The sequence below is a fragment of the Aquarana catesbeiana genome, linkage group LG10 (assembly GCF_042186555.1).
Source record: "Aquarana catesbeiana isolate 2022-GZ linkage group LG10, ASM4218655v1, whole genome shotgun sequence".
Classification (NCBI taxonomy): domain Eukaryota; kingdom Metazoa; phylum Chordata; class Amphibia; order Anura; family Ranidae; genus Aquarana; species Aquarana catesbeiana.
In genome coordinates, this window is record NC_133333.1 from 228251533 (window position 1) to 228274941 (window position 23409).

Here is a 23409-nt window from a genome sequence, read left to right on the forward strand (position 1 = left end):
TGGTGAAAACAGCATAGCGGATCATAGGAACAGAGATACCGAATTTGGACACAGCATATGCCAGCCGATTAAAAAAGCGGGCAAAAGCTATTAGTATTGATCTAACACACCTAGGTCACAGTGTGTTTTTCGCATTGCCATCAGGGAAAAGATATAGAACACTTAAAACGCACACTAATTGCTTTTCCCTAGGGCCGTATTGTCCATAATCCCATCAGGTACAGTGTTTTAGGAATTTTATGTGGAATTCTAATATTCTTTTATTTATTTATTTTTAAACAACATTTTATATATTGATATATTTAAATAGATATGTGGGCATGTGCTAGAAGTATGTACAGTATTTGTGGTTTTTGTTGAGAAGTGTTTTATTGCTGTTGTAAAGAGTACCCGGAAAAATGTTGTTGTATGTATACAATGACAATAAAGTCTATCTATCTATCTATCTATCTATCTATCTATCTATCTATCTATCTATCTATCTATCTATCTATCTATCTATCTATCTATCTATCTATCTATCTATCTATCTATCTATCTATCTATCTATCTATCTCCTCCAGAAACTTAAAATGTTTTAGAGGTACAGTAGATAGACAGGGGAGTGCCATAAAAGGTACAGTATCTTAGGTAGCAGGATCATTTTGACCTGATTTATTCTTCCCATGACCCCTAGTGAAGTCTGGCCCATGCCTGAATCTTAGCTTTAGCCATATTGTAAAGGGGTTCAATATTGAGGGAGGTATAATTTGCAGGGTGCTTAGTAACAAGTACACCCAGATATTTTAGCTCACTAACCCTTGTCAGAGGTAGAGGATCTTGATCACTGGGTGTCAGGAAGCTGTCAAGAGGTAGGATCTAGGATTTGTCCCAATTAATTTTAAGACCAGAAAGTTTCCCAAAGTGTTCAATGGTCTGCAAAGTGGTTCGTAAAGAGAGGCCTAAGTCTGACATATAGAAGCATGTCATCCGCATACAGACTAACAGTCTCAACTAAGGGGCCTATTCACAAACCCTGTATAAAAGGGTTACATAGCTAAGGGTTCTGCCACCAGAGCAAAAGGGGTGGGGAAAGTGGGCAGCCCAGTCTTGTCCCCCTAGAGAGAGGGAACGAATCAGAGGCCCATTCATTAGCCAATACATTCACAACAGAGACCTGATACAATAGTTTCACCCATTTAAGAAAATATGGTTGAAACCATAATATTCCATTCATTGCCGAATCTAGCCCCACTCAACCAAATCAAAGTCCTTGGCTGCATGATCTGAAGCAACTATAGCTCTCATGCCAATGTCATCATGGGAGGCCTGTAGGTTCATGAACAGACATCTAAGATTAAGAGACGTCCAGGGATGAAGCCCAACTGATCTGAATGGATCAAGGACAAAATAACTAATATTAAATAAGACTAAATCTTAGCCAATATTTTGATATCTGCATGCGAAATAGGTGTACATGATTCTGGTATCCCTGGGTCTTTTCCGGGTTTGGATATTGGAACAATGAGAGCCTCTCCCATAGAAATACTGTAGGTAATTCGGAGGCTTCAAAAATATGATTGAACAAGTGTAGAAGTTTAAGGATTTTTTTTTTAATGTTGTTTAGTTATTGGTGTTCCCTTAAAAATATGTAGTACGAAAAAGCTAAAAAAACATGTCTTAAAAGACAGGAAAAAAACATAGGTGACGAAGAAGGAGATCGTGCCATGATAATAAACCTGCGTACTAAATCCCAATCGTAAAACTCAATCAAAAATTACAAGAAAAGGTCCAAGATTCATAGAAGGAAAAAGGGACAATACACAAATGTTTAACAGAAATATTGTGTAAGATAGAGGGTCAAAACAAACACAATCTAAGCAAGCTGATAAAGTAACCTATAGGGACACAATAAACTGGGATGAGTCTATTTACAGGATTCACTTGAGTGAATAAATGATCTCCAATTGAGAAAAAGGGAATAATATGAATAGTCTTTGTAGGTTCATGAGATATCATGGAATCCAGCAAAGATGATGAATATGTAAATATAAAAATAAGTTCACAGGAATAAATTAAGTGCTGAACACAGAGGTAAATCTGTGTGGTTAAATATCACAAGACTGTGATGTAGCCCACAGAAAAAAGTAACCTCGATCAAGATTATGGGCTTGTTCACACCATTCATGCGTGAAAAATGGGAACTGAAGGGAATTCAGATTTTACTTGCAAAAACATTGGTTTCACGTCAGTTTACATCAATTTTCAAACGTGTCAGTTCTGTGCCCTGTTCACACCGATGTTGATGTCAATTCAGGTTTTTTTATGTGTGGAAAACTGCATACACATTTTAGATTTCTGCACATAAAAAATTCACACGTGATACCAGTGTTGTGGTGTGAACAGGGCACATAGAGAACCATTATTTTTTTTGTGCCCTTGCAGAATGCATGCAGAAAAACTGGAGTCTCTGCACCATGGTGTGATCCAGGGGCTAAGGCCTCGTGCCCTGTTCACACCTTAACATGCAGATTTTTTCTGCTCAGGAATCTGCAACGTGTATGCAGTTTTCTGCACGGGAAAAAAACTGACATGGCATCAACATTGGTGTGAGCCCTCATGGTGGAAATGTTTTCAATCCTGATCTGATTAAATGCGTATGAAAGGATGGTGATACTCTCTTTGATAGTGGAATAGACTATAATCCAAAATAAAATTCAAAATGGCTCAAATATGCAAATATTACTAGTGTAAACACAAGACCACCCTCTCAATGTGCTACACTGGTGGGGAAATTCATGTGCAAAAAAGCAGGCCCGGGACAAAGGGTGGGCAGGATGGGCTGCTGCCCTGGGCACTGTGGGTTCATGTGAGGTGTGGTGGGGGTGTATGTGGACTTGGGGGAATTTTGAGGGGTAGAGGATTTGTGGTAGGAGGGGTATTTGGGTTGGGGGGGATTTAGGGGATGGGGGCAAAGATTTGTGCTCGGAGGGGGGATTTCAGCAGGGGGCAGATTTGTACTTGGGGTTTATGCTTAGGGAGTAAGCATGTAGATTAGTGCTCAATTTTGTGATGGGGGGGTATTTTTGATAACACATAGCATCAGACGTTGTAATTGGAGATGAATGGACATCGCAGGACATTTTTCTTTTCTTTTTTTTTTTTTTTTTTTAATAAAGGACTTGTCCTTAACTGTCTACTGTCATTTTTACTTTTTTGACACTTTTTTGGTGAATGTGTAGGGGTATATAGGGGGACCCCAAAACACCCTCCCCATGTTGAGGACATGTGGCCTGGTGTGGTTCAGGAGGGGGCACGCTCTCTCGTCTACCCCTTTTCCTGTGGCCTGCCAGGTTTCCTGCTCGGATAAGGGCCTGGTATAGATTTTGGGACGGGACCCCCACGCCATTTAAAAAAAAAATTGGTGCAGGGTTTCCCTTAATATCCATACCAGACCTGAAGGGCCTGGTATGGATTTTGGGGGACCCCCACGCAATTTTTTTTAAATTTTGGTGTGGGGTTCCCCTTAATATTCATATCAGACCTAAAGGGCCTGGTAATGGACTGGGGGGGACCCATGCTGGGATCCGATAATACATTACAGCCGCGAGAAGTTTTAAATTACATTTTTTCCTTTAGAAATTTAATTTTGCTGTGGTATTGTTCTAAACATGGGAAGATGCACTACTTTACAGACATACTAAGGACACCCCCAGGCATGATATTTAAACGAATATTTCATTTTTATTGATTCACTTTGAGCATTATTAAAATCACTGCTCCTGAAAAAACAACCGTATTTTAAACTTTTTGCATTGATACATGTCCCCTGGGGCAGGACCCAGGTCCCCAAACACTTTTTTATGGCAATAACTTGCAAATAAGCCTTTAAAATGAGCACTTATGATTTTTCATGTTTGTGCCCCATAGATTTTAACGGTGTTCGCACAAAGTTTTTGCCTTTTCACAAGTTCTGGTGCGAACCGAATCAGGGGGGTGTTCGGCTCATCCCTGTTCAGTATCTAAAGCTGGCCATACATGGATTGAAATTAGACTGGTTCAGCAGGGACTGACCGAATTTCAAACTATGTATGGGCACTGTAGTTGTACAGAAGTTGATCTACAGATTGACTTCTGTAAAACCTCCCTGTTGAATTCTCCACGCTCGATCAGTGCTGCAGGAAGACAATGACACAGCAGGGAGGATTCATTTATCCACCTTGAATGTGTGGATAGGGATATCTGATCATTCAATCCGCTCATCTATGGGCAGCCTAATACACCACTCTAATACCCACCAGCTAATCCAACAGATCTGGAAAGCACATCCACTAATTTCTGATCAAATATAAATAAACATGATTTCATTTTATATCTACTCTATACTAAATCTATCAATTTTAGTATTAAACAAAAAAAAAACAGAACTCCAGATACAAATAACAAGATGAATATCATGTTAAAAGATAAAATAATACAACCAGATTTTTCTGCAATATTCAACTTCAGTCCAGAGATATCCCCCATAGTACCATTTTTCTGCCACTTGATTGTTTCGGTCTGATTGCCGGGATCATTGAACCCACTTCCTCTAAGCCCAGGTTGTCCTGGACCCTCCCCACTCTGTGACTGGACAGTTACATAGTTACATAGTTAGTCAGGTTGAAAAAAGACACAAGTCCAACCATAAAAATACATAAATAAATAAAAAGTAATATCAAACAATCCCATATACCCAATCCTATACCCACAGTTGATCCAGAGGAAGGGGAAAAACCCCAGCAAAGCATGATCCAATTTGCTACAGCAGGGGAAAAAAATCCTTCCTGACTCCCAGGAGGCAATCGGATTTTCCCTGGATCAACTTAACCTATAAATGCTAGTACCCAGTTATATTGTGTGCATTTAGGAAAGAATCCAGGTCTTTCTTAAAGCAATAGAAGAAAGGATGATCATGCGCTTCCCAAAAAAGATAATGAAAAACCAAAAAAGCTGCTACAAACCATGTGACAAAAATGTGAGCAAATATTATATAAATTGTAGCGCTAAACCACACATGCAAAATGTGAATAAATATAAATAATAAGTCTCTGTGTATGTGAACATAATGTCCCAAAGTGACGTATTGTCAAAGTGAAAATAGTCCACAAATGAATGTAAATAATCCGTGTATCAATTCTGTCTGTTTCCTCAACTGGCAGGCTCAGATGTCATCAACTTTGGCAAATAGATCAAATACGCTTACCAGAAATGTTGGATTCTATTGCCATGAGCATAGAATCAATAGAGCTTTGTGCCACCCAGGGCAAAGATGTTGGAGGCAGGGTAGAGCCTCTGCAGGACCGAGATGGCACCTCTTGATCCACGGAGAACGAAACAGGATAGATGCCGAGGTGAAAGTGTTTTCTCAGTTTCCCGAAATATATAAAAGGAAAAATAAATGCTTCCACATAGCGTAACTCCAGGTATTTTATCACTAAAAAAATGTAAAAAGTGATCACAAATAAAAGGCAGTGTACAGAGTATATAAAACAGCCCTACGCGTTTCGGTCCAATGACCTTCAACAGGGGCAACATTTCTGGTAAGCGTATTTGATCTATTTGCCAAAGTTGATGACATCTGAGCCTGCCAGTTGAGGAAACAGACAGAATTGATACACGGATTATTTACATTCATTTGTGGACTATTTTCACTTTGACAATACGTCACTTTGGGACATTATGTTCACATACACAGAGACTTATTATTTATATTTATTCACATTTTGCATGTGTGGTTTAGCGCTACAATTTATATAATACTTTCTTAAAGCAATCTACTGAGATGGCCAGAACCACCTCTGGAGGGAGTCTATTCCACATTTTCACAGCTCTTATTGTGAAGAAACCTTTCCCAATTGGAGATGAAATCTCTTTTCCTCTAGGTGTAAAGAGTGCCCCCTTGTTCTCTGTGTTGACTGTAAAGTGAATAACTCAACACCAAGTTCAGTATATGGACCCCTTATATATTTGTACATGTTGATCATATCCCCCTTAATCTCCTCTTCTCAAGAGAGAATACATTCAGTTTAGGGATGAGCTTTGAGTTCAAGTCGAACTCATGTTCGACTCGAACAACGGATGTTCGCAAGTTCGCCGAACAGCGAACAATTTGGGGTGTTCGCGGCAAATTCGAATGCCGCGGAATGCCCTTTAAAAGTCTATGGGAGAAATCAAAAGTGCTAATTTTAAAGGCTTATATTCATGTTATTGTCATAAAAAGTGATTAGGGACCTGGGTCCTGCCCCAGGGGACATGGATCAATGCAAAAAAAGTTTTAAAAACAACCGTTTTTTCGGGAGCAGTGATTTTAATAATGCTTAAAGTGAAACAATAAAAGTGTGATATCCCTTTAAATTTCATACCTGGGGGGTGTCTATAGTATGTCTGTAAAGGGGCGCATGTTTCACCTGTTTAGAACAGTCTGACAGCAAAATGACATTTCAAAGGAAAAAAGTCATTTAAACTACTCGCGGCTATTAATGAATTGCCGGTCCAACAATACACATAGAAGTTCATTGATAAGAACCAAAATTTAAAAAAAAAATGACGTGGGGGATCCCCCTAAATTCCATACCAGGCCCTTCAGGTCTGGTATGGATATTAAGGGGAACCCCGGCCAAAATTTAAAAAAAAAATGGCCTAGGGTCCCCCTCAAAATCTATACCAGACCCTTCAGGTCTGGTATGGATTTTAAGGGGAACCCCGCACCAAAATTAAAAAATAAAACGGCGTGGGGTCCCCCCAAAAATCCATACCAGACCCTTATCCGAACACGCAACCTGGTAGGCCGCAGGAAAAGAGGGGGGGACGAGAGAGCGCCCCCCTGAACCATACCAGGCCACATGCCCTCAACATTGGGAGGGTGCTTTGGGGTAGCCCCCAAAACACCTTGTCCCCATGTTGATGAGGACAAGGGCCTCGTCCCCACAACCCTGGCCGGTGGTTGTGGGGGTCTGCAGGCAGGGGGCTTATCGGAATCTGGAAGCCCCCTTTAACAAGGGGACCCCCAGATCCCGGCCCTCCCCCCTGTGTGAAATGGTAAGGGGGTACAAAAGTACTTTTACAATTTTACTAAAAAACTGTCAAAAATGTTAAAAATGACAAGAGACAGTTTTTGACAATTCCTTTATTTAAATGCTTCTTCTTTCTTCTATCTTCCTTTGGTTTCTTCCTCCATCTTCTTCTTCTTCTGGTTCTTCTGGTTCTTCCTCCGGTGTTCTCGTCCAGCATCTTCCTCCGCGTCGTCGGCGTCTTCTTCCCTTCTTCTCCTCAGGCCGCTCCTCATCCATGATGGCATGGAGGGAGGCTCTCACTGTGTGACGCTTCTCCTCTTCTGACGGTTCTTAAATAATGGGGGGAGGGGCCACCCGGTGAACCCGCCCCCCTCTGATGCAAGGGGACATGACGGGACTTCCCTGTGGCATTCCCCGTGTCGCCACAGGAAAGTCCCGTCAAGTCACCGTGCGTAAGAGGGTGACCCCGCACCCCCGTTATTTAAGAACCATCAGAAGAGGAGAAGCGTCACACAGCGGGAGCCTCCCTCCATGCCATCATGGATGCGGAGTGGCCAAAAAAGAAGATGAAGAGAAGAAGATGAAGAGAAGAAGATGAAGAGAAGAAGATGAAGAGAAGAGCGGGAGCCTCCCTCCATGCCATCATGGATGCGGAGCGGCCCGAGGAGAAGAAGGGAAGAAGACGCCGCGGAGGAAGATGCTGGACAAGAACACCGGAGGAAGAACCAGAAGAAGAAGATGGAGGAAGAAACCAAAGGAAGATAGAAGATAGAAGAAAGAAGAAAGAAGAAGCATTTAAATAAAGGACTTGTCAAAAACCGTCTCTTGTCATTTTTAACATTTTTGACAGTTTTTTATTGAAATGGTAGGGGTACTTTTGTACCCCATTACCATTTCACACAGGGGGCAGGGCCGGGATCTGGGGGTCCCCTTGTTAAAGGGGCTTCCAGATTCCAATAAGCCCCCCGCCCGCAGACCCCCACAACCACCGGTCAGGGTTGTGGGGATGAGGCCCTTGTCCTCATCAACATGGGGACAAGGTGTTTTGGGGGGCTACCCCAAAGCACCCTCCCAATGTTGAGGGCATGTGGCCTGGTACGGTTCAGGAGGGGGGGACGCTCTCTCATCCCCCCTCTTTTCCTGCGGCCTGCCAGGTTGTGGGATCGGATAAGGGTCTGGTATGGATTTTTAGGGGGACCCCATGCCATTTTTTTTTTTTAATTTTGGCACGGGGTTCCCCTTAAAATCCATACCAGACCTGAAGGGCCTGGTATAGAATTTAGGGGACCCCCCACGTCATTTTTTTTTTCATTTTGGTTCGGGGTTCCCCTGTGGGGAATTCCCATGCTGTTTTTATCAATGAACTTCTATGTGTATTGTCGGACCGGCAATGCATTAATAGCCGCAAGTAGTTTTAAATGACTTTTTTTCCTTTGAAATGTCATTTTGCTGTCAGACTGTTCTAAACAAGGGAAACATGCGCCCCTTTACAAGCATACTATAGACACCCCCCAGGTACGAAATTTAAAGGGATATTACACTTTTATTGTTTCACTTTAAGCATTATTAAAAACACTGCTCCCGAAAAAACGGCCATTTTTAAAACTTTTTTTTGCATTGATCCATGTCCCCTGGGGCAGGACCCAGGTCCCCAAACACTTTTTATGACAATAACTTGCATATAAGCCTTTAAAATTAGCACTTTTGATTATTCATGTTCGTGTCCCATAGACTTTAACGGTGTTCGCGTGTTTGAACTAATTTTTTGCCTGTTCGCATGTTCTGGTGCGAACCGAACAGGGGGTGTTCGGCTCATCCCTAATTCAGTTCCTCTAATCTTTCCTTATAGCTGAGCTCCTCCATGCCTCTTATCAGTTTGGTTGCCCTTCTCTGCACTTTCTCCAGTTCCCCGATATCCCAGAACTAGTGCTCAAAACTGAACTGCATCTGAATTGAGCTTATGATCTACCAAAATTCCCAGATTCTTCTTCACTATGGGTTCCCCCAGTTGTAGTCCCCCTAGTATGTATGATGCATGCATATTCTTAGCCCCCAAGTGCATAACTTTACATTTATAAACATTAAACCTCATCTGCCACATATTCGCCCAATTAGACAGTGCACTGAGGTCGGTTTGTAAATTAGAGACATCCTGTAAGGACGTTATTCTACTGCATAGTTTGGTGTCATCTGCAAAGACTGAAATGGTACTTTTAATCCCAGACCCTATATTATTTATAAAGGTACTAAAAAGTAAGGGTCCCAACACTGAACCTTGGGGTACGCCACTGATGACCTTAGACCATTCAGAGAATGAATCATTAACGACCACTCTCTGAATTCTGACTTTTAGCCAGTTTTCTGTCCATTTACAAACTGATATTTCCAAGCCTGTAGACTTTGCCTTACACAATAGCCGTGTGTGGGGACTGGGGAAATGTGTCAAACACTTTAGCAAAATCCAAGTATACTACGTCCACAATCACCCCTCTGTCCAAGGTTTTACTTACCTCTTCACAAAAAGAAATCAGATTTGTTTGACAACGTCTGTTTTTCGTAAACCCATGCTGTATGTTGCTTAAAATATTTTTTTTCCAGCAGGAACTCGTCTATATGTTCTTGTATTAAACTCTCCAGTATCTTTCTGACTATAGAAGTTAAACTAACAGGTTTATAGTTACTTGGTAAAGACTTTGTTCCCTTTTCAACTATAGGCACCGCATTGGCACTACGCCAATCCAGTGGTACTATTCCTGTCATTAATGAGTCCCTAAAAATTATAAACAATGGCTTTGAAATTACAGAGCTCAATGGCAGACGAAACGCGTCGGGTGTTTTACGCTATTATAGCTACCTTATTTTACTGCGCTAGATGCTGTTCAATTGAACCAAACTTTTACCTCTCAATTTTTACTGGAATTTTTTATCAATAAATTTTCTCCTTTTTTATTTGGATTTACACTATGTGGAAGCCTTTTTCTTTCCTTTTTCCTTACTGCATGCGGGGGGTTGTTGCCAAGTGAGCGGTACCCGGTGGAGGACTCCAGCCGACAATCGAATATGTTTCCTGACCAAAATAAATCAACACAGGATGAGAAGGTCTTTTCTAGGAGCGTTAAGGTCGTGAAGCTCTTCCCGGCACCCTTCCAGCATTGGAGGCATCACTAACCCTACCGCCTAGATGGTAAAAGCCTGTATGACTCACAGCCAACGGCCAGTGAGTCCATCTTTTCTGGTTAGGGCATTTCATTTTCATCCCCTCCAGTTGAAAATAAGAATTTATATGAAGATCTATCCTGGGCTTAACATGTATATGGCGGTGCGAGATATGAATACAAGTCTTTGAATCACTTCCACACTTAAAGAACTGTTAACCCCCAGAGACTTTTGAGTCCACTTATCCATAACAGCCATCTTTTGATCACTCTGTATTTATGTTACCCTTTCACGTACGGTTATATGTGAATGTGTCCCCAGAGCTTTATAGGGATAAAACATAAGATTTAAGTTTTTATATTTTTTTGTGCTGTTTTTATGTGGCAACATTTTTGTGTGGTAACACCTCATTGTTGATTGATTATATTGTTTGAATAGTTCACAAGAGTCTTTAAAGAGACCCTGTTATACCATTTGTAGATACTTACCTATATATTATTGTTACATCACTCACATTTTTATGTGGATGTAGAGGTGGCCTACTTATAGACCCCTCCTGTATCACCTTCACATTTTAGATGTGATTTTATTTGAATATAGCGCTACACTTTTTGCTTTTCACTCATACCAAGATGTTCCTTTATTTGAACATTAGTAATAAGCTCTGCATGGTTTGAGATTACCAGGTCCAAGAGAGCATCAATCCTAGTTGGGGCCTCAAGAAACTGGACCAAAAAGTTTTCCTGTAATAGGTTTATAAATGTTTGCCCTTTAACTACTCAAGTCAATTTCCAGGTAGTTAAAATTATTAACACTGTCCCAGCCCTTGCAGCCCTTTCCATCTGTGCAAAGAGCTGAGTCTCCACCTCCTCATTAACATTGGGTGGTCTATAACAAACTCCAATTTTACCTTTGAACTACGCACATTTATATGCAGTTCCACCCATAATGCTTCAGTCATATCACACTCTTAATCAATTGAGTCCTCATTCATACTCGCTTTGAGATCACTTCTCACATAGAGACAGACCCCGCCACCTTTCCTTTTTACCCTGTCTCTCCGAAAGAGAATATTAATAGCCCAGTCATGTGAGGAATGAAGCCAAGCTTCAGCAATACCGATTACATCATAGCTCTCCTCGTGCACCAGAGCTTCCCACTCACCTATTTTGCTTGGCAGACTTCTGGCATTTGTGAACAAACACTTGAATGTATTATTACATTTTGCTCTGGTGTTTTGCATTACTTTTTTAGTAGTGCAAATGGCACTATAATTTACAACGGTTGTTTGCAACATGGTAACTTTCATGTCACCTGCCATAACCCTCCCCCATCTATTCCCATTGCACCCTCCATAAATGTCTGACCCCTAACTGACCTGTCTGCCTGATTGAATTCTAGTTCACCCTTCCCCCTCAATCCTAGCTTAAATACTCCTCCAACCTTCCCATAAACCTCTCCCCCAGCACACCCCCTTCCATTCAGATGCAAACCATCTTTAGCATATATGCTGCACCCCAATGAAAAGTCAGCCCAGTGCTCTAGAAACTCAAACCCTTCCTTCTTACACCAGATCTTAAGCCATGCATTCAGCTCTCTAATCTCTCCCTGCCTTTTCTGTGTTGGGCATGGCACAGGCAATATTTCAGAGAATATTACCTTGGAGGTCCTTCTCTTCAACTTGCAGCCTAGTTCTTTAAATTGATTTTTAAGGAACCTCCACCTTCCATATATTCTTTCATTGGTTCCAACATGGACTAAGACAGCTGGGTTATGCCCAGCCCCTCCCAGTAATTTATCAATCCGATCCTCCACATGCCGAACCCTGGCACCAGGGAGACTTTTATTCTATCAGTCCTTCTGATTATAGAATTCCCTATTACCATCAACTGTCTGGGCCTACCTGCACTCCTCTCACCAGCCCTACTAGATGGGTTGCTCACCCGGCTGTTAGGGGTAGCAGTGACATCCTCTGTGTTTGTCACCTCTACATCTTTACTCAACTTAGCAAATTTGTTTTGATGCACAAACACAGGACTGGCCTTACTTTTCTGTGAGCCCCTTCCACTCCCTCTAACTACATTAACCCATTTTCCTATCTGATAATCCTGACTTGCCCCTTCACCCTAAACATCAACCCTACTGACCACCTGCTCAGCAAGCAGAAGACCCCTTTCAAGGTTGTCCTTTCTGCCCAGTGTTGCAACTTGCTCCTCCAGATGTCTAATGTGAGCTTCCAGAAGGGCAACCTGCGCACATGTGTCACAGCGGTATCCATCCTGGAGCCATTGCACCAATTTTGCATACACGTGGCACACTGTGTACTGAGCAAAACCTTCAACCCTGCTAGCACTAATTTCCCAGTTACAATATAATTACTTATAGGAAGTTTAAAATCTTACTTACAGGTTAGAAGACTCCTGTCTTAAAGTGGTGTTCTGGCCATTTTTTTTTTTTAAAGTCAGCAGCTACAAACACTGTAGCTGCTGACTTTTAATAAGGACACTTAACTGTCCAGTGAGCTCGCGATGTCAGCCCCTCGAGGCCGATCCATCCATCGGATCGGCTGCCGGTGGCGCCATCCTAACTAAGGGAAGCAGGCAGTGGAGCCTTGCGGCTTCATTGCCAGTTTCCTACTGCGCATGCGTGAGTCAGCGCTTTGTGAATGTCCCGTTGGTTTCTGAGACACACACATGTCCCAGAAGGCAACGGGGCTGCTCGCAGAAGAGGAAGAAGCGCAGCGGAATAGGAAGAGGCAGATTAGGAAGACTGCCTAGCAACAGGGGTTTCAGGTAAGTTAATTTCTTTTTTTTTTTCTTTTTTTTTCAATTTTTTTTTAAACATTGATGCACTTTTTTATTTTAGGGTGGCCCTCCACTTTAACTCCTGTTTTCAACTCCTGGTTATTAACTCTCCACTTTAGTTCCAAATTCCACTTATGTTTACAAAATCCAGATGCAAACCAGCATTAGCAGGGAGCCAGCACCAAAGGGAGTTGTATAGACCCTTATATAGACCTGTGAACAATTAACCACTCCCCTTAATTAGCAGAGAGGAAAAAAATGTGCTGTTTAAAAAGTGTCAGAAAAAGGAGGGAAAAAAAGTGTTTTAAAAACTGATAGCAAACTTATCAAATGAGGAGAAAAAACAAAAACCCTTGCAACCACAAGCAGTCAAAAGTACAAATCCTGGTTATCAATTCTCCACTTTAGTTCCAAATTCCACTTATGTTCACAAAATCCAGATGCAAGCCAGCATTAGCAGGGAGCCAGACAGACAGTGATATGAGAAGCAGCACAGTGATGGTCTTGTCTCTGTCACTCTGCTCCTTCCTTCTATCACCACATGAACATGTGCTGCTTTTTCATCTCACACTCCAGTCCTGTAGTACAGAGACTGCAAGAGGTGGATAACAGTTTGGATTCAGGTACACTGTTTGCATTTAAAATGATTACAGAGATTCGCTAATCTGAGTCTTTTATATCTGCCTAGAATTCAGTTTTAATATATATATATAAAATACATCTCGTTATAGAAAATTATTATTACCTTTCTCTTTTTATATGCATAAATATTCACCTTATTCATCCAGTCAATGAGACTCATCTGATCACAGATCGGAGTAAGGGGCCGATCCCAGCTCCTTACCACGTGATCAGCTGTCAGCCAATGACAGCTGATCACATAATGTAAACAGAAGAAAGTAATAGGCTTTTCCTTCTCGCGCTGATAGCATGAGGAAAAAATAAAGCCGATTAACATCTTCTGTAAACGGGACATCGGTCACTCACACAGAGGGGCACTGCCGCCTCATCAGTGCACACCAGTGCCACCTACCAGTGCCCATAAGTACTGCAAAGCAGTGCCCACCAGTGCCCACTAGTACCACCTATCAGTGTCTACCAATGCTGCCAATCAGTGTCCACCGGTTCGCATCACCAGTGCAACCTATCAGTGTTGCCTATCAGTGTCACCTACCAGTGTCTATCAGTGCCACCTATCAGTGCCACCTTTCAGTGCCACGTATCAGTGCCCATCAGTGCCACCTATCAGTGCAGCCTTATCAGTGCCTCCTGATCAGTGCCCACCAGTGCAACCTATCAGTGCCCATCAGTGCAGCCTATCAGTGCCCATAAGTGCAGCCTCATCAGCGCACATCAATAAAGGAGAAAAATTACCTGTTTGCAAAATTTTATAACAAACTATGTAACCCTAGTAGTGATTAAATACCACCAAAAGAAAGCTCTATTTGTGTGAAAAAAATGATAAAAATGTCATATGGGTACAGTGTTGCATGACTGCGCAATTGTCATTCAAAGTGCAACAGCGCTGAAAGCTGAAAATTGGCCTGAGCAGGAAGGGGGTTTATGTTCCCAGTAAGCAAGTGGTTAATGAGCAATTACAGTGAGTGCAAGATCTCTGTACTTTTCTCTTCTACATGATAATGGGCCAATACCAATTGATTATGAAACACAAGCCTGCTGGGATTTTTTAATGCACCTCCCTTATCAAAGGGCCAAAAGTGACCATCAAAAAAAGTACCCCTATCGACTTCAAAGCATTTGAAATCCTTTGTCTGCATTGGTGACACCCAAGCTGATGTCTATCAAAAAAACTAGAGAGAGCTGGAACTGCCCAACTCCAAGGAGTGACTAATCTAAGTTCTATATATAAATTACAGATTGAGCTATTGAAGTAGAAGTCCAATCAAAGACTCTAAACTTCAACCTGCTCCCACCTTCATTCTAAGCCCAAGCTTAACTGCCCTGTAAAGGAAAGATGTTTATACATACCTATTCTGAAGGTGCTCTGGTCCAGTTACATGATCTCCCTAGCAGCCGGCTTCCATGGAGAGGAGAGATCGCTGACAACGGCTGCAGTAATTGGGTGGTGACATCACCCATAGGCCTCACGGTAGAGGAAAATGGTCTGGTTGTCATATGATCGGCTTCCAGAGCCGGCTTCAGTGTATTGGAGGGACAACTGACTAAGGATGCCCCAAAGTAAGCCTATAGGTTATGAGTAATCACCATTCAAGGTTGGTCTCCACCTGTACCACCTTCTCTGCATACTACCAGGTGCTGGTCCTGTTCGTTATGGGCTTCACAGTAGAGGAAAAGGGTCTAATCGGCCACATAGCCGATAAAATCACCTTAATTTAGATATATTCCAAATAGACACTCCACAATGTACAATCAAGGGAAAATTGCACACCAGCTAGTGCTATTTTCCCTCAATTGTACATTGTAGAGTGTCTATTTCAGAATATGTCTAAATTAAGGTGATTTTATCAGATGTGTGGCGGACCAGACCCGTTTCCTCTACAATAAAGCCAGTAATGGACAGGGCCAGGCACTTGGTAGTGTGCAGTGGAGGTGGTACAGGTGGAAACGGACCTTGAGCAGTGATTACTCTTCACCCATAGGCTTACTATGGGGCATCCGTAGTCGGTTTGGACTTTAGGGCCCTCAGAATAGGTAAGCATAGACATCCTTTCTTTACAGAGTAGTTGGTATAGGGCTTAGAATGGGGGTGAGAGCAGGGTTAAGTTTAGATTTGACTGGACTTCTACTTTAAACAATGTGAATAGGCTTTTTCAACACAGTAGATAAGGAGAGCCCGGAATAAAAACATTATAAAGAGCTGAGAGCTCCATCTGCTGGATGAAAATATAGATTTGAACTTTTCAAATACAATATTTCAAAGTTACCTGACTAAAAACATGAAAAAAAAGTTTGTATTTTAACCAACTTAATAAATTAAATATACTCAAAAACAATAGAATTTGCCTTTAAAGAAACAATCTTCTGTAACCTAAAATGCAAAAATCAGAAAGGGGACAAGTCACCTTGTTCCTTCTAACTCAGCTGCGGCTGATGATGTATGCGACCAATCATATGCTCCGGTACGGTCATGTAGCCATCTGCTCAGTTCCATAATACATTTCTCTTGGAATCTTAATAGGACTATTTTTTTGAAGGAATTGGAGGCGGAATAAAGAAGGTGAATGAAGGAACCAAGGCTGATGTCAATCAAAAGTGTACCCTTAACTCGACCTGGAGGAATATTAGAGATTCAGATGTTATCTTACCCAAAACTAATTTCACTGCCAAAAGAGAGATTTCACACTTTCATAACATTTAGCATTTAATGGCACTGCTAGATGAAAATAGCTTTAAAAAATCCCAACCAATATATAATATGGCTCTGGGATTTTCTGCTGTGCCAGCCATTATATGTCACATTATCTTCCATATATGAAAGCACCAGATGAGCAAGGAGCTGAGACTGAGAGAGAGAGAGAGGGTAAGGTGAGTATAAAGGGGTCAGAGTGCTATTCGCAGAGAAACAGTCACTTTGCTCTACATCTGTTCTGATCATTTAGGCTCCATTCACACTTGTGCAACTTCAAAATTGTGTGATTTCCACTGTGACTTTACAGTGTGACTTGATGCAACTTTTATGCCACGTTGGACGAGTGGGACTTTGTTGCGCCTTTGGCTTAGACCATGTGACTGCGTGTGCTCTACAAAGTCGCACACACATGTATATGATTGAGGTGTGACTTTCATGCGACTTTTGAGGGTTTACATTGAAGTCTATGGGCCTCATGTCACATGAAAATCTGACCAAAGTAGTACAAGAACTACTTTAAAGTCGCTGTGACTTTAAGGCCTCATGCACACAGGGCGTTAAAAAAAAACAAGCTGCAAAGCCAGTACCGACATCAGGAAAAATGCGCTTTTTTCAAGTGTTTTGCATTGGCGTTAATGGTGTTAATGCACACAGAGTTCCTCTTTACGTCAGAGTTTGCAGGATTCCACCTTACATGCTGCGTTAGCGTTTATCAGCGTTTCTCTGCCCTCTTCTATTTTCCACTCCCAAATCCGATTACTACAGCTTAAAAACGCTTGACCCGGCTTAAAGCTGTATACAGCATTAACATGCATTTAGCCACGTCAGGCGTTTTTACAGCTGTAATGCTGCTGCCTAATAACGAGCTGGCCTGGGGTTTTTTGCAGCTTGAAAATGCCTATGCCACTATAAGCTCCTAAAAGCCTATGTGGACACATAGAATAACATGGAGAGACGTTTTAAATCTGTGAAAAAAAAAAAAGGCATGATGCTCCTAAAAGCAGCAGGAAAAACACCCTGTGTGCATGAGTCTTAAGTTGCACAAATATGATCGGTAATCATTGGAAAACATGGGGTGCAACTTAGCATGTGACTTTGGGTTCCAAAGTTGCATGACAAGTCGTACAAGTGTAAACTGGGCCTTAAAGATAGAAAACAAATATGATAATGTTTGTGAATTGACCTTTTGCAAGCAAATACATAAAAAGTGATACAACAAAAAAGAAATTGCGCTAGGTGCTAAATATAAATGATAATAAAACTGAAATGGGGGACCGTGAAGGAAGTCCTGCAGCTAAAACACAATAACCCCAATACAAGGGCACATGAAATATACAAAAAGAAAACCAGTGTAGAGCTGGACTAATAAAGAGGGACACATGTATTGGTGTCTGTAATTATACAAGGACCCATAAAGTTATCATGAGTTAATAAGTGATACTAAACAATAATCAGTGTGATGCTGGTTTAAAGTGATCAGATGTGCATATATAATGAAAACACGTGAATTATTCATCTGAAATCTACATCATCATGAAATAATAAAAAACACATACACAAAAGTGATGGTCCTTATAAATGTGAGTCCGTACCTTAAAAAGTGTACATAAAGAAAAGAGTACAAAAAAGTACAAAAAAATGGACAATGAAGTTCATAAATGTATCAAATAAACAACTGGATCCAAAAAAAATCCAAAGAGGGCTATTGCAGGGTTCAGGGTTACATGATCCACCTTTAGTGCAGCCCACCACCAGATGGTAAAATTAAAGGTTTACCAGAAAGCCTGCGACCGCCCTTACTCAGGGGGGTCAATACAGGCTTAGTAGTGGAAAATATCCAGAGATGGTATATTCCCTGGACCGTTCTCCCGCTCTTCTCACCAGACAAATGGTCCTCAGCAACGGAGACTCCAATGTGGAAAAAGGTGCTCCCATAGATACCTTCAGTACTCCTTCTCGGGGGGGCCAGATATAAATGAGCCACAGATCCCAAGAGAAAAACAAAAAGGGACTCCAATAGCGCAGATTGACTAAAAAGGGGGCGATTTATTGAGTTAAAATACAACAAAAGCACTTCCAGCAAAAGTGACAGTGCAAAAACTCCTTAGCTGTTTAAAAACGGTTCGCGCATGCGCGATGCATGTCGGCGTTGTGTTGGGTCACTTATATAACTTTTGTGTATGTGTTTTTTTTTTTATTATTTCACGATGATGTAGATTTCAGATGAATAATTCACATGTGTTTTCATTATATATGCACATCTGATCACTTTAAACCAGCATCACACTGATTATTGTTTAGTATCACTTATTAACTCATGATAACTTTATGGGTCCTTGTATAATTACAGACACCAATACATGTGTCCCTCTTTATTAGTCCAGCGCTACACTGTTTTTCTTTTTGTATAAAAAGTGATAATATAATGACTAATGCCGCATACACACAGTCGGACTTTCCGACGGGAAATGTTGGATGTGAGCTTGTTGTCAGAAAGTCCAATCGTGTGTATGCTCCATCGAACATTTGCTGTCGGAATTGCCGGCCACAAATGTTTAAGAGCAGGTTCTCAAATTTTCCAACAACTTCACTTGTTGTCGGAAAGTCCGATCGTGTGTACACAAGTTCGTCGCACAAAAGCTCACGCATGCTTGGAATCAAGCAGAAGGAGCCGCACTGGCTATTGGACTTCCTTTTTCTTGGCTCGTCGTACGTCTTGTCACTGCGTTCTCACGTTCGGAATTTCCGACTACATTTGTGTGACCGTGTGTATGCAAGACAAGTTTGAGCCAACATCCTTCGGAAAAAAATCCAAGGTTTTATTGTCGGAAATTCCGATTGTGTGCACGCGGCATAAGAGTGACATAATGTGGTACCAGTTTATGATTCTGTTTTACAATAATCTTCTTTGGATCAGGCTGCCACTGTTGACCTCTCCACCTCAAGTTGGAGTTCCCCATCCCTTCATTGTGCCATTGGATGGAGTAAATGGACAGAGGCTTAATCTTGAATTTGTTGTTTGCCTCCCATGGAAGTGGCACCCAAGACAGATTTTCACAATAAAATGTTTTTTAAACCCTCTGGAAAAGTTTCCAAAAATTGTTTCTAGAACCCAACCTTGATTGGTACTGGTCTAAACCCTTATCCTGGACTTGCTTACTCCAGGAAAATTAATTACCCAAAAGTAGACTTCATTCAACCAATTATACTAAACCAGAGGGAGATTGGTTCCTCCAGAGGAAACACATTTTTTTGTGTTGAGCTTTGTTATTTATTTACAAACTCAATTTATTCTCATGTACATCCGTGATATAAAATATCAATCAAATCAATTTCAATTGCAGGTTGTAACAAAATGTGGAAGAGCCCATAGTGAGGTGAATCATTTTTTTTTATAGAAACAGCTTGATTTTTTAGTAAGAAATAAAGCATTCCGTCTCTACCAGAAATAAGCTGTGAGGACCAAGCTATGGGGACTCTAATGTATGTTAGTGATACTCAGGGCCACTGATAGGCCAGTACAACTGGCCCTGTTGTACCAGGCCCGGCCAGCAGGGGGGCCCGGGCAACCTGAACAGTTAAGTAATTAATGTTAAAAAAAAAAAAAAATCCTCCAGCCATGACTGATCAGATTCCCCCCACCAACACCCGATCCCCCCACCCCCGCCGCCATTTACTCTTTACATTTTTTTTGCCATCTTACTGCCAACTAGGTGGCGGCAGCGGAGGGACTATTTCTTATATAAAAGAATGCCTCTTCTGCGCCCGCCCCTCATGCTGGCTCAAGTCCTCCATAGTGCTGTCCCCCTGGCGCCGCAGAGTGACTCCTCTCTCTCCGCATGAGAGAATTAGCAGTTAGGCGAGCAGCGGTGGCAGAGGACAGAAAAGAAGCAGTTGGCATCGGCATTGCATCTGACTGTAATAGTTTGTGGACAGTCCAGGCAGCAGCAGGATCAGGGAAGAAGTGACTCCTTGGGCCCGGCTAACAATTACACAGGTGTGTGCTTGCTTGGGGGGAGGGGAGGGGGGATTCAAGATCTACTACTACTGCAGCAGCAGCTATACATTATGGCATTAGCATGATGGGTGACACTGTCTGCAGCACAAAATGGCATTGGTGGCATGGGTGGCACTGTCTGCAGGTAGCACATGCGTTATGGCCCATAACGCATGTGCTGCCTGCAGAGACAGCGCCACCCATGCCGCCAATGCCATATTGTGCTGCAGACAGTGCTACCCATGATGCTAATGCCATAACGCATGTGCTGCCTGCAGAGACAATGCCACCCATGCCACCAATGGCATTATGTCATTGGCAGCATGGGTGGCACTGTCTTCAGCACAATATGGCATTGGCAGCATGGGTGGCACTGTCAGCAGGTAGCACATGTGCTATGACATTAGCGTCATGGGTGGTACTATGTCTGCAGCACATTACGGCATTAGCGTCATGGGTGGCACTGTCTGCAGCACAATATGGCATTGGCGGCATGGGTGGCACTGTCTGCAGGTAGCACATGCATTATGGCCCATAATGCATGTGCTGTCTGCAGAGACAGTGCCACCCATGCCGCCAATGCCGTAATGTGCTGCAGACAGTGCCACCCATGACGCTAATGCCATAACGCATGTGCTGCCTGCAGAGACAGTGCCACCCATGCTGACAATGGCATTATGCCATTGGCGGCATGGGTGGCACTGTCTGCAGCACAATATTGCATTGGCTATATTGACTTTGTTTCAAGGCAGGGTCTGGGGAGGGGCCAGGGTCGGGGCCAGGGTCGGGGCCAGGGGTGGGGCTGAAGGAGGGGCCAGGGGCGGGACCAGGGGTGGAGCTGAAGGGGGCCCCATCAGGTAGACTGTATGGGGCCCCATGATTTCTATCAGCGGCCCTGGTGATACTCATAAGCCTCGTACACACAATCAGATTTTCGGCAGGGAATTGTGTGATGACAGACTGTTGTCCTAAAATCCCACTGTTAGTACGCTCCATCAGACAATTGTTGTCCAACTTTCCACCAACAAATGTTGGATGGCAGGCTAGTAAATTTTCGGGGGGGACAATGGTCTGTTGTCAGATTTTCATATCATTTGTACACAAGTCCGTCACACAAAAGTCCAAAGTAAAAACACGCATGCTTGGAATCAATGCTCACCAAACACGACATTAGCAGAAGGTGCCCAAAGGGTGGCGCTCAAGAGCTGAAATTCCACGTAGTTCGTGACTACGTTTGTGTTTGTTGGCCGACAATTGTGTGCCATTAGTTTGCAAGACAAGATCCCGGCACACGCCCTTCAGACAAAAGTCTGACGCTCTGTTGGCCAACAATCTGATCGTGTGTACGAGGCTTTAGATTTATTAACAACATTAGTCTTTTTAGTTAAAAACATCAATATAAGCTGTACATACCTGTGCTGAACTGATAGTGAAACATCGCCATTGGAAATTTTAAAAAATCCTCTGCAAAGACCATGTCCTCCTTATTAGAGAAATATAAATCCAGAAAACTTCTGGAATCCATTCCATGTACATGATAGAGTTTATATGTTGTGGAATTCATCGTCCTGCAATTCTGAATTTCACCTCTTTGATTTCTGCTCTCAACTAAGCTTTAATGTTTGAGTTTTATTTATATTCTTTTGAAAGAACGTGGTTACATTTTATTGTAATATAATCATAAATATATTTATAAAGCAGTCATGGGAATAGTGCTGACTGAGGTATGATTGCCATCTGAGTTTGCAAAGGTTTAACCACTTTAAGACCAGGATTTTTTTTTTACATTTGTTGTTTTCAAGTAAAAATCTGTATTTTTATACTAGAAAATTACTTAGAACACCCAAATATTATACAGTGGGGAAAATAATGATTTGATTCCCTGCTGATTTTGTCAGTTTGCCCACGTACAAAGAAATGAAGGGTCTATAATTTTTATCATAGGTGTATTTTAAATGATAGAGACAGAATATCTACCAAAAATCCAGAAAAAACACATAAAACAAATGCTATAAATTGAGTTGCAGTTCAGTAAAATAAGTATTTGATCCCCATGCAAAATACAACTTATGCAGCGTTCACACGAGCGGACTTTTCTATCGGACTGGTCCGACGGACTGAGTCTGGCGGACAATCCGATCATGTGTGGGCTTCATCGGACCTTTAGCGGACTTTTCCACTCGAAAATCTGACAGACATTAGATTTAGAACATGCTTCAAATCTTTACGTCGTAACTCTGCCGGCCCCAGAAATCTGCTCGTCTGTATGCTAGTCCGACGGACAAAAACCGACACTGGGGCAGCTATTGTCTATCAACTTCCTTATTTTAGTCCGGTGTACGCCATCACGTCTGAATCCGTCGGACTTTGGTGTGATCGTGCGTAGGCAAGTCCGTTCGTTAAAAAGTCAGTCGAAAGTCTGCCGGAAAGTCCTTCGGACCAATCCGGTCGAAAAGTCCGCCCATGTGTACGTGGCCTTAGTACTTGGTGGAGAAAACCATGCTGGCAAGCACAGAGGTAGACGTTTCTTGTAGTTGGTTACCAGGATTCAGTGTTGCCAAACCCCCGAAGTGCAATTTACTGGCAGGATGCCAACATTTACAAACAGTACCAATTTTTTACTGGCAACATTCATGAAAATTTACTGACAGAGCCAATTTTTTTAGTGACACTACAAAAGTACCTAAAATGACACTTTTCAGTGCTAAACAGTGCAAAGATCAATATTTACACTATAAACATGCAGCTAGTGCTATTATTAAAGTCTTTAAGTTAAACAAATGTCAAAAACACAGAGTTCCTCCTTACATCAGAGTCTGCAGGATTCCCCCTTACAGTGCAAGGGAATTCTGATGTAAAGGGGAATTCTGCAGATCATGATCTAAGGGGGAACTCCGATGTAAAGAGGGGGAGCTCTGGTCACCAGAGACCACCTTTTATCAGAGTCCACTGCATTCCCCTTTACATCAGAGTTCCCACTTACATTAGGGTCTGCAGCATTGCCTTTTACATCAGAGTTCCCCTTTACATTAGGTTCTGCAATCCCCCCTGCAGACTGATGTAAAGGGGAACACCTGGAACTCTGAT

The 23409-nt window shown here is 42.1% G+C and overlaps 1 protein-coding gene across 1 annotated transcript in view; it reads right to left on the reverse strand.

The window, feature by feature from the left end:
• The window catches only part of LOC141111253 (indolethylamine N-methyltransferase-like), a 50874-nt gene extending 28923 nt beyond the window's left edge, over window positions 1–21951 (reverse strand). Inside the window, exons 1-2 of the mRNA XM_073603396.1 lie at window positions 21736–21951; window positions 16039–16246 (exon numbers count right to left, since the gene is read on the reverse strand). Of these exons, the coding sequence (XP_073459497.1) occupies window positions 16039–16246; window positions 21736–21886 (359 nt within the window). The 5' untranslated portion in view covers window positions 21887–21951. The remainder of the gene's footprint in view (window positions 1–16038; window positions 16247–21735) is intronic.
• Between the last annotated feature and the right edge of the window lie 1458 nt (window positions 21952–23409).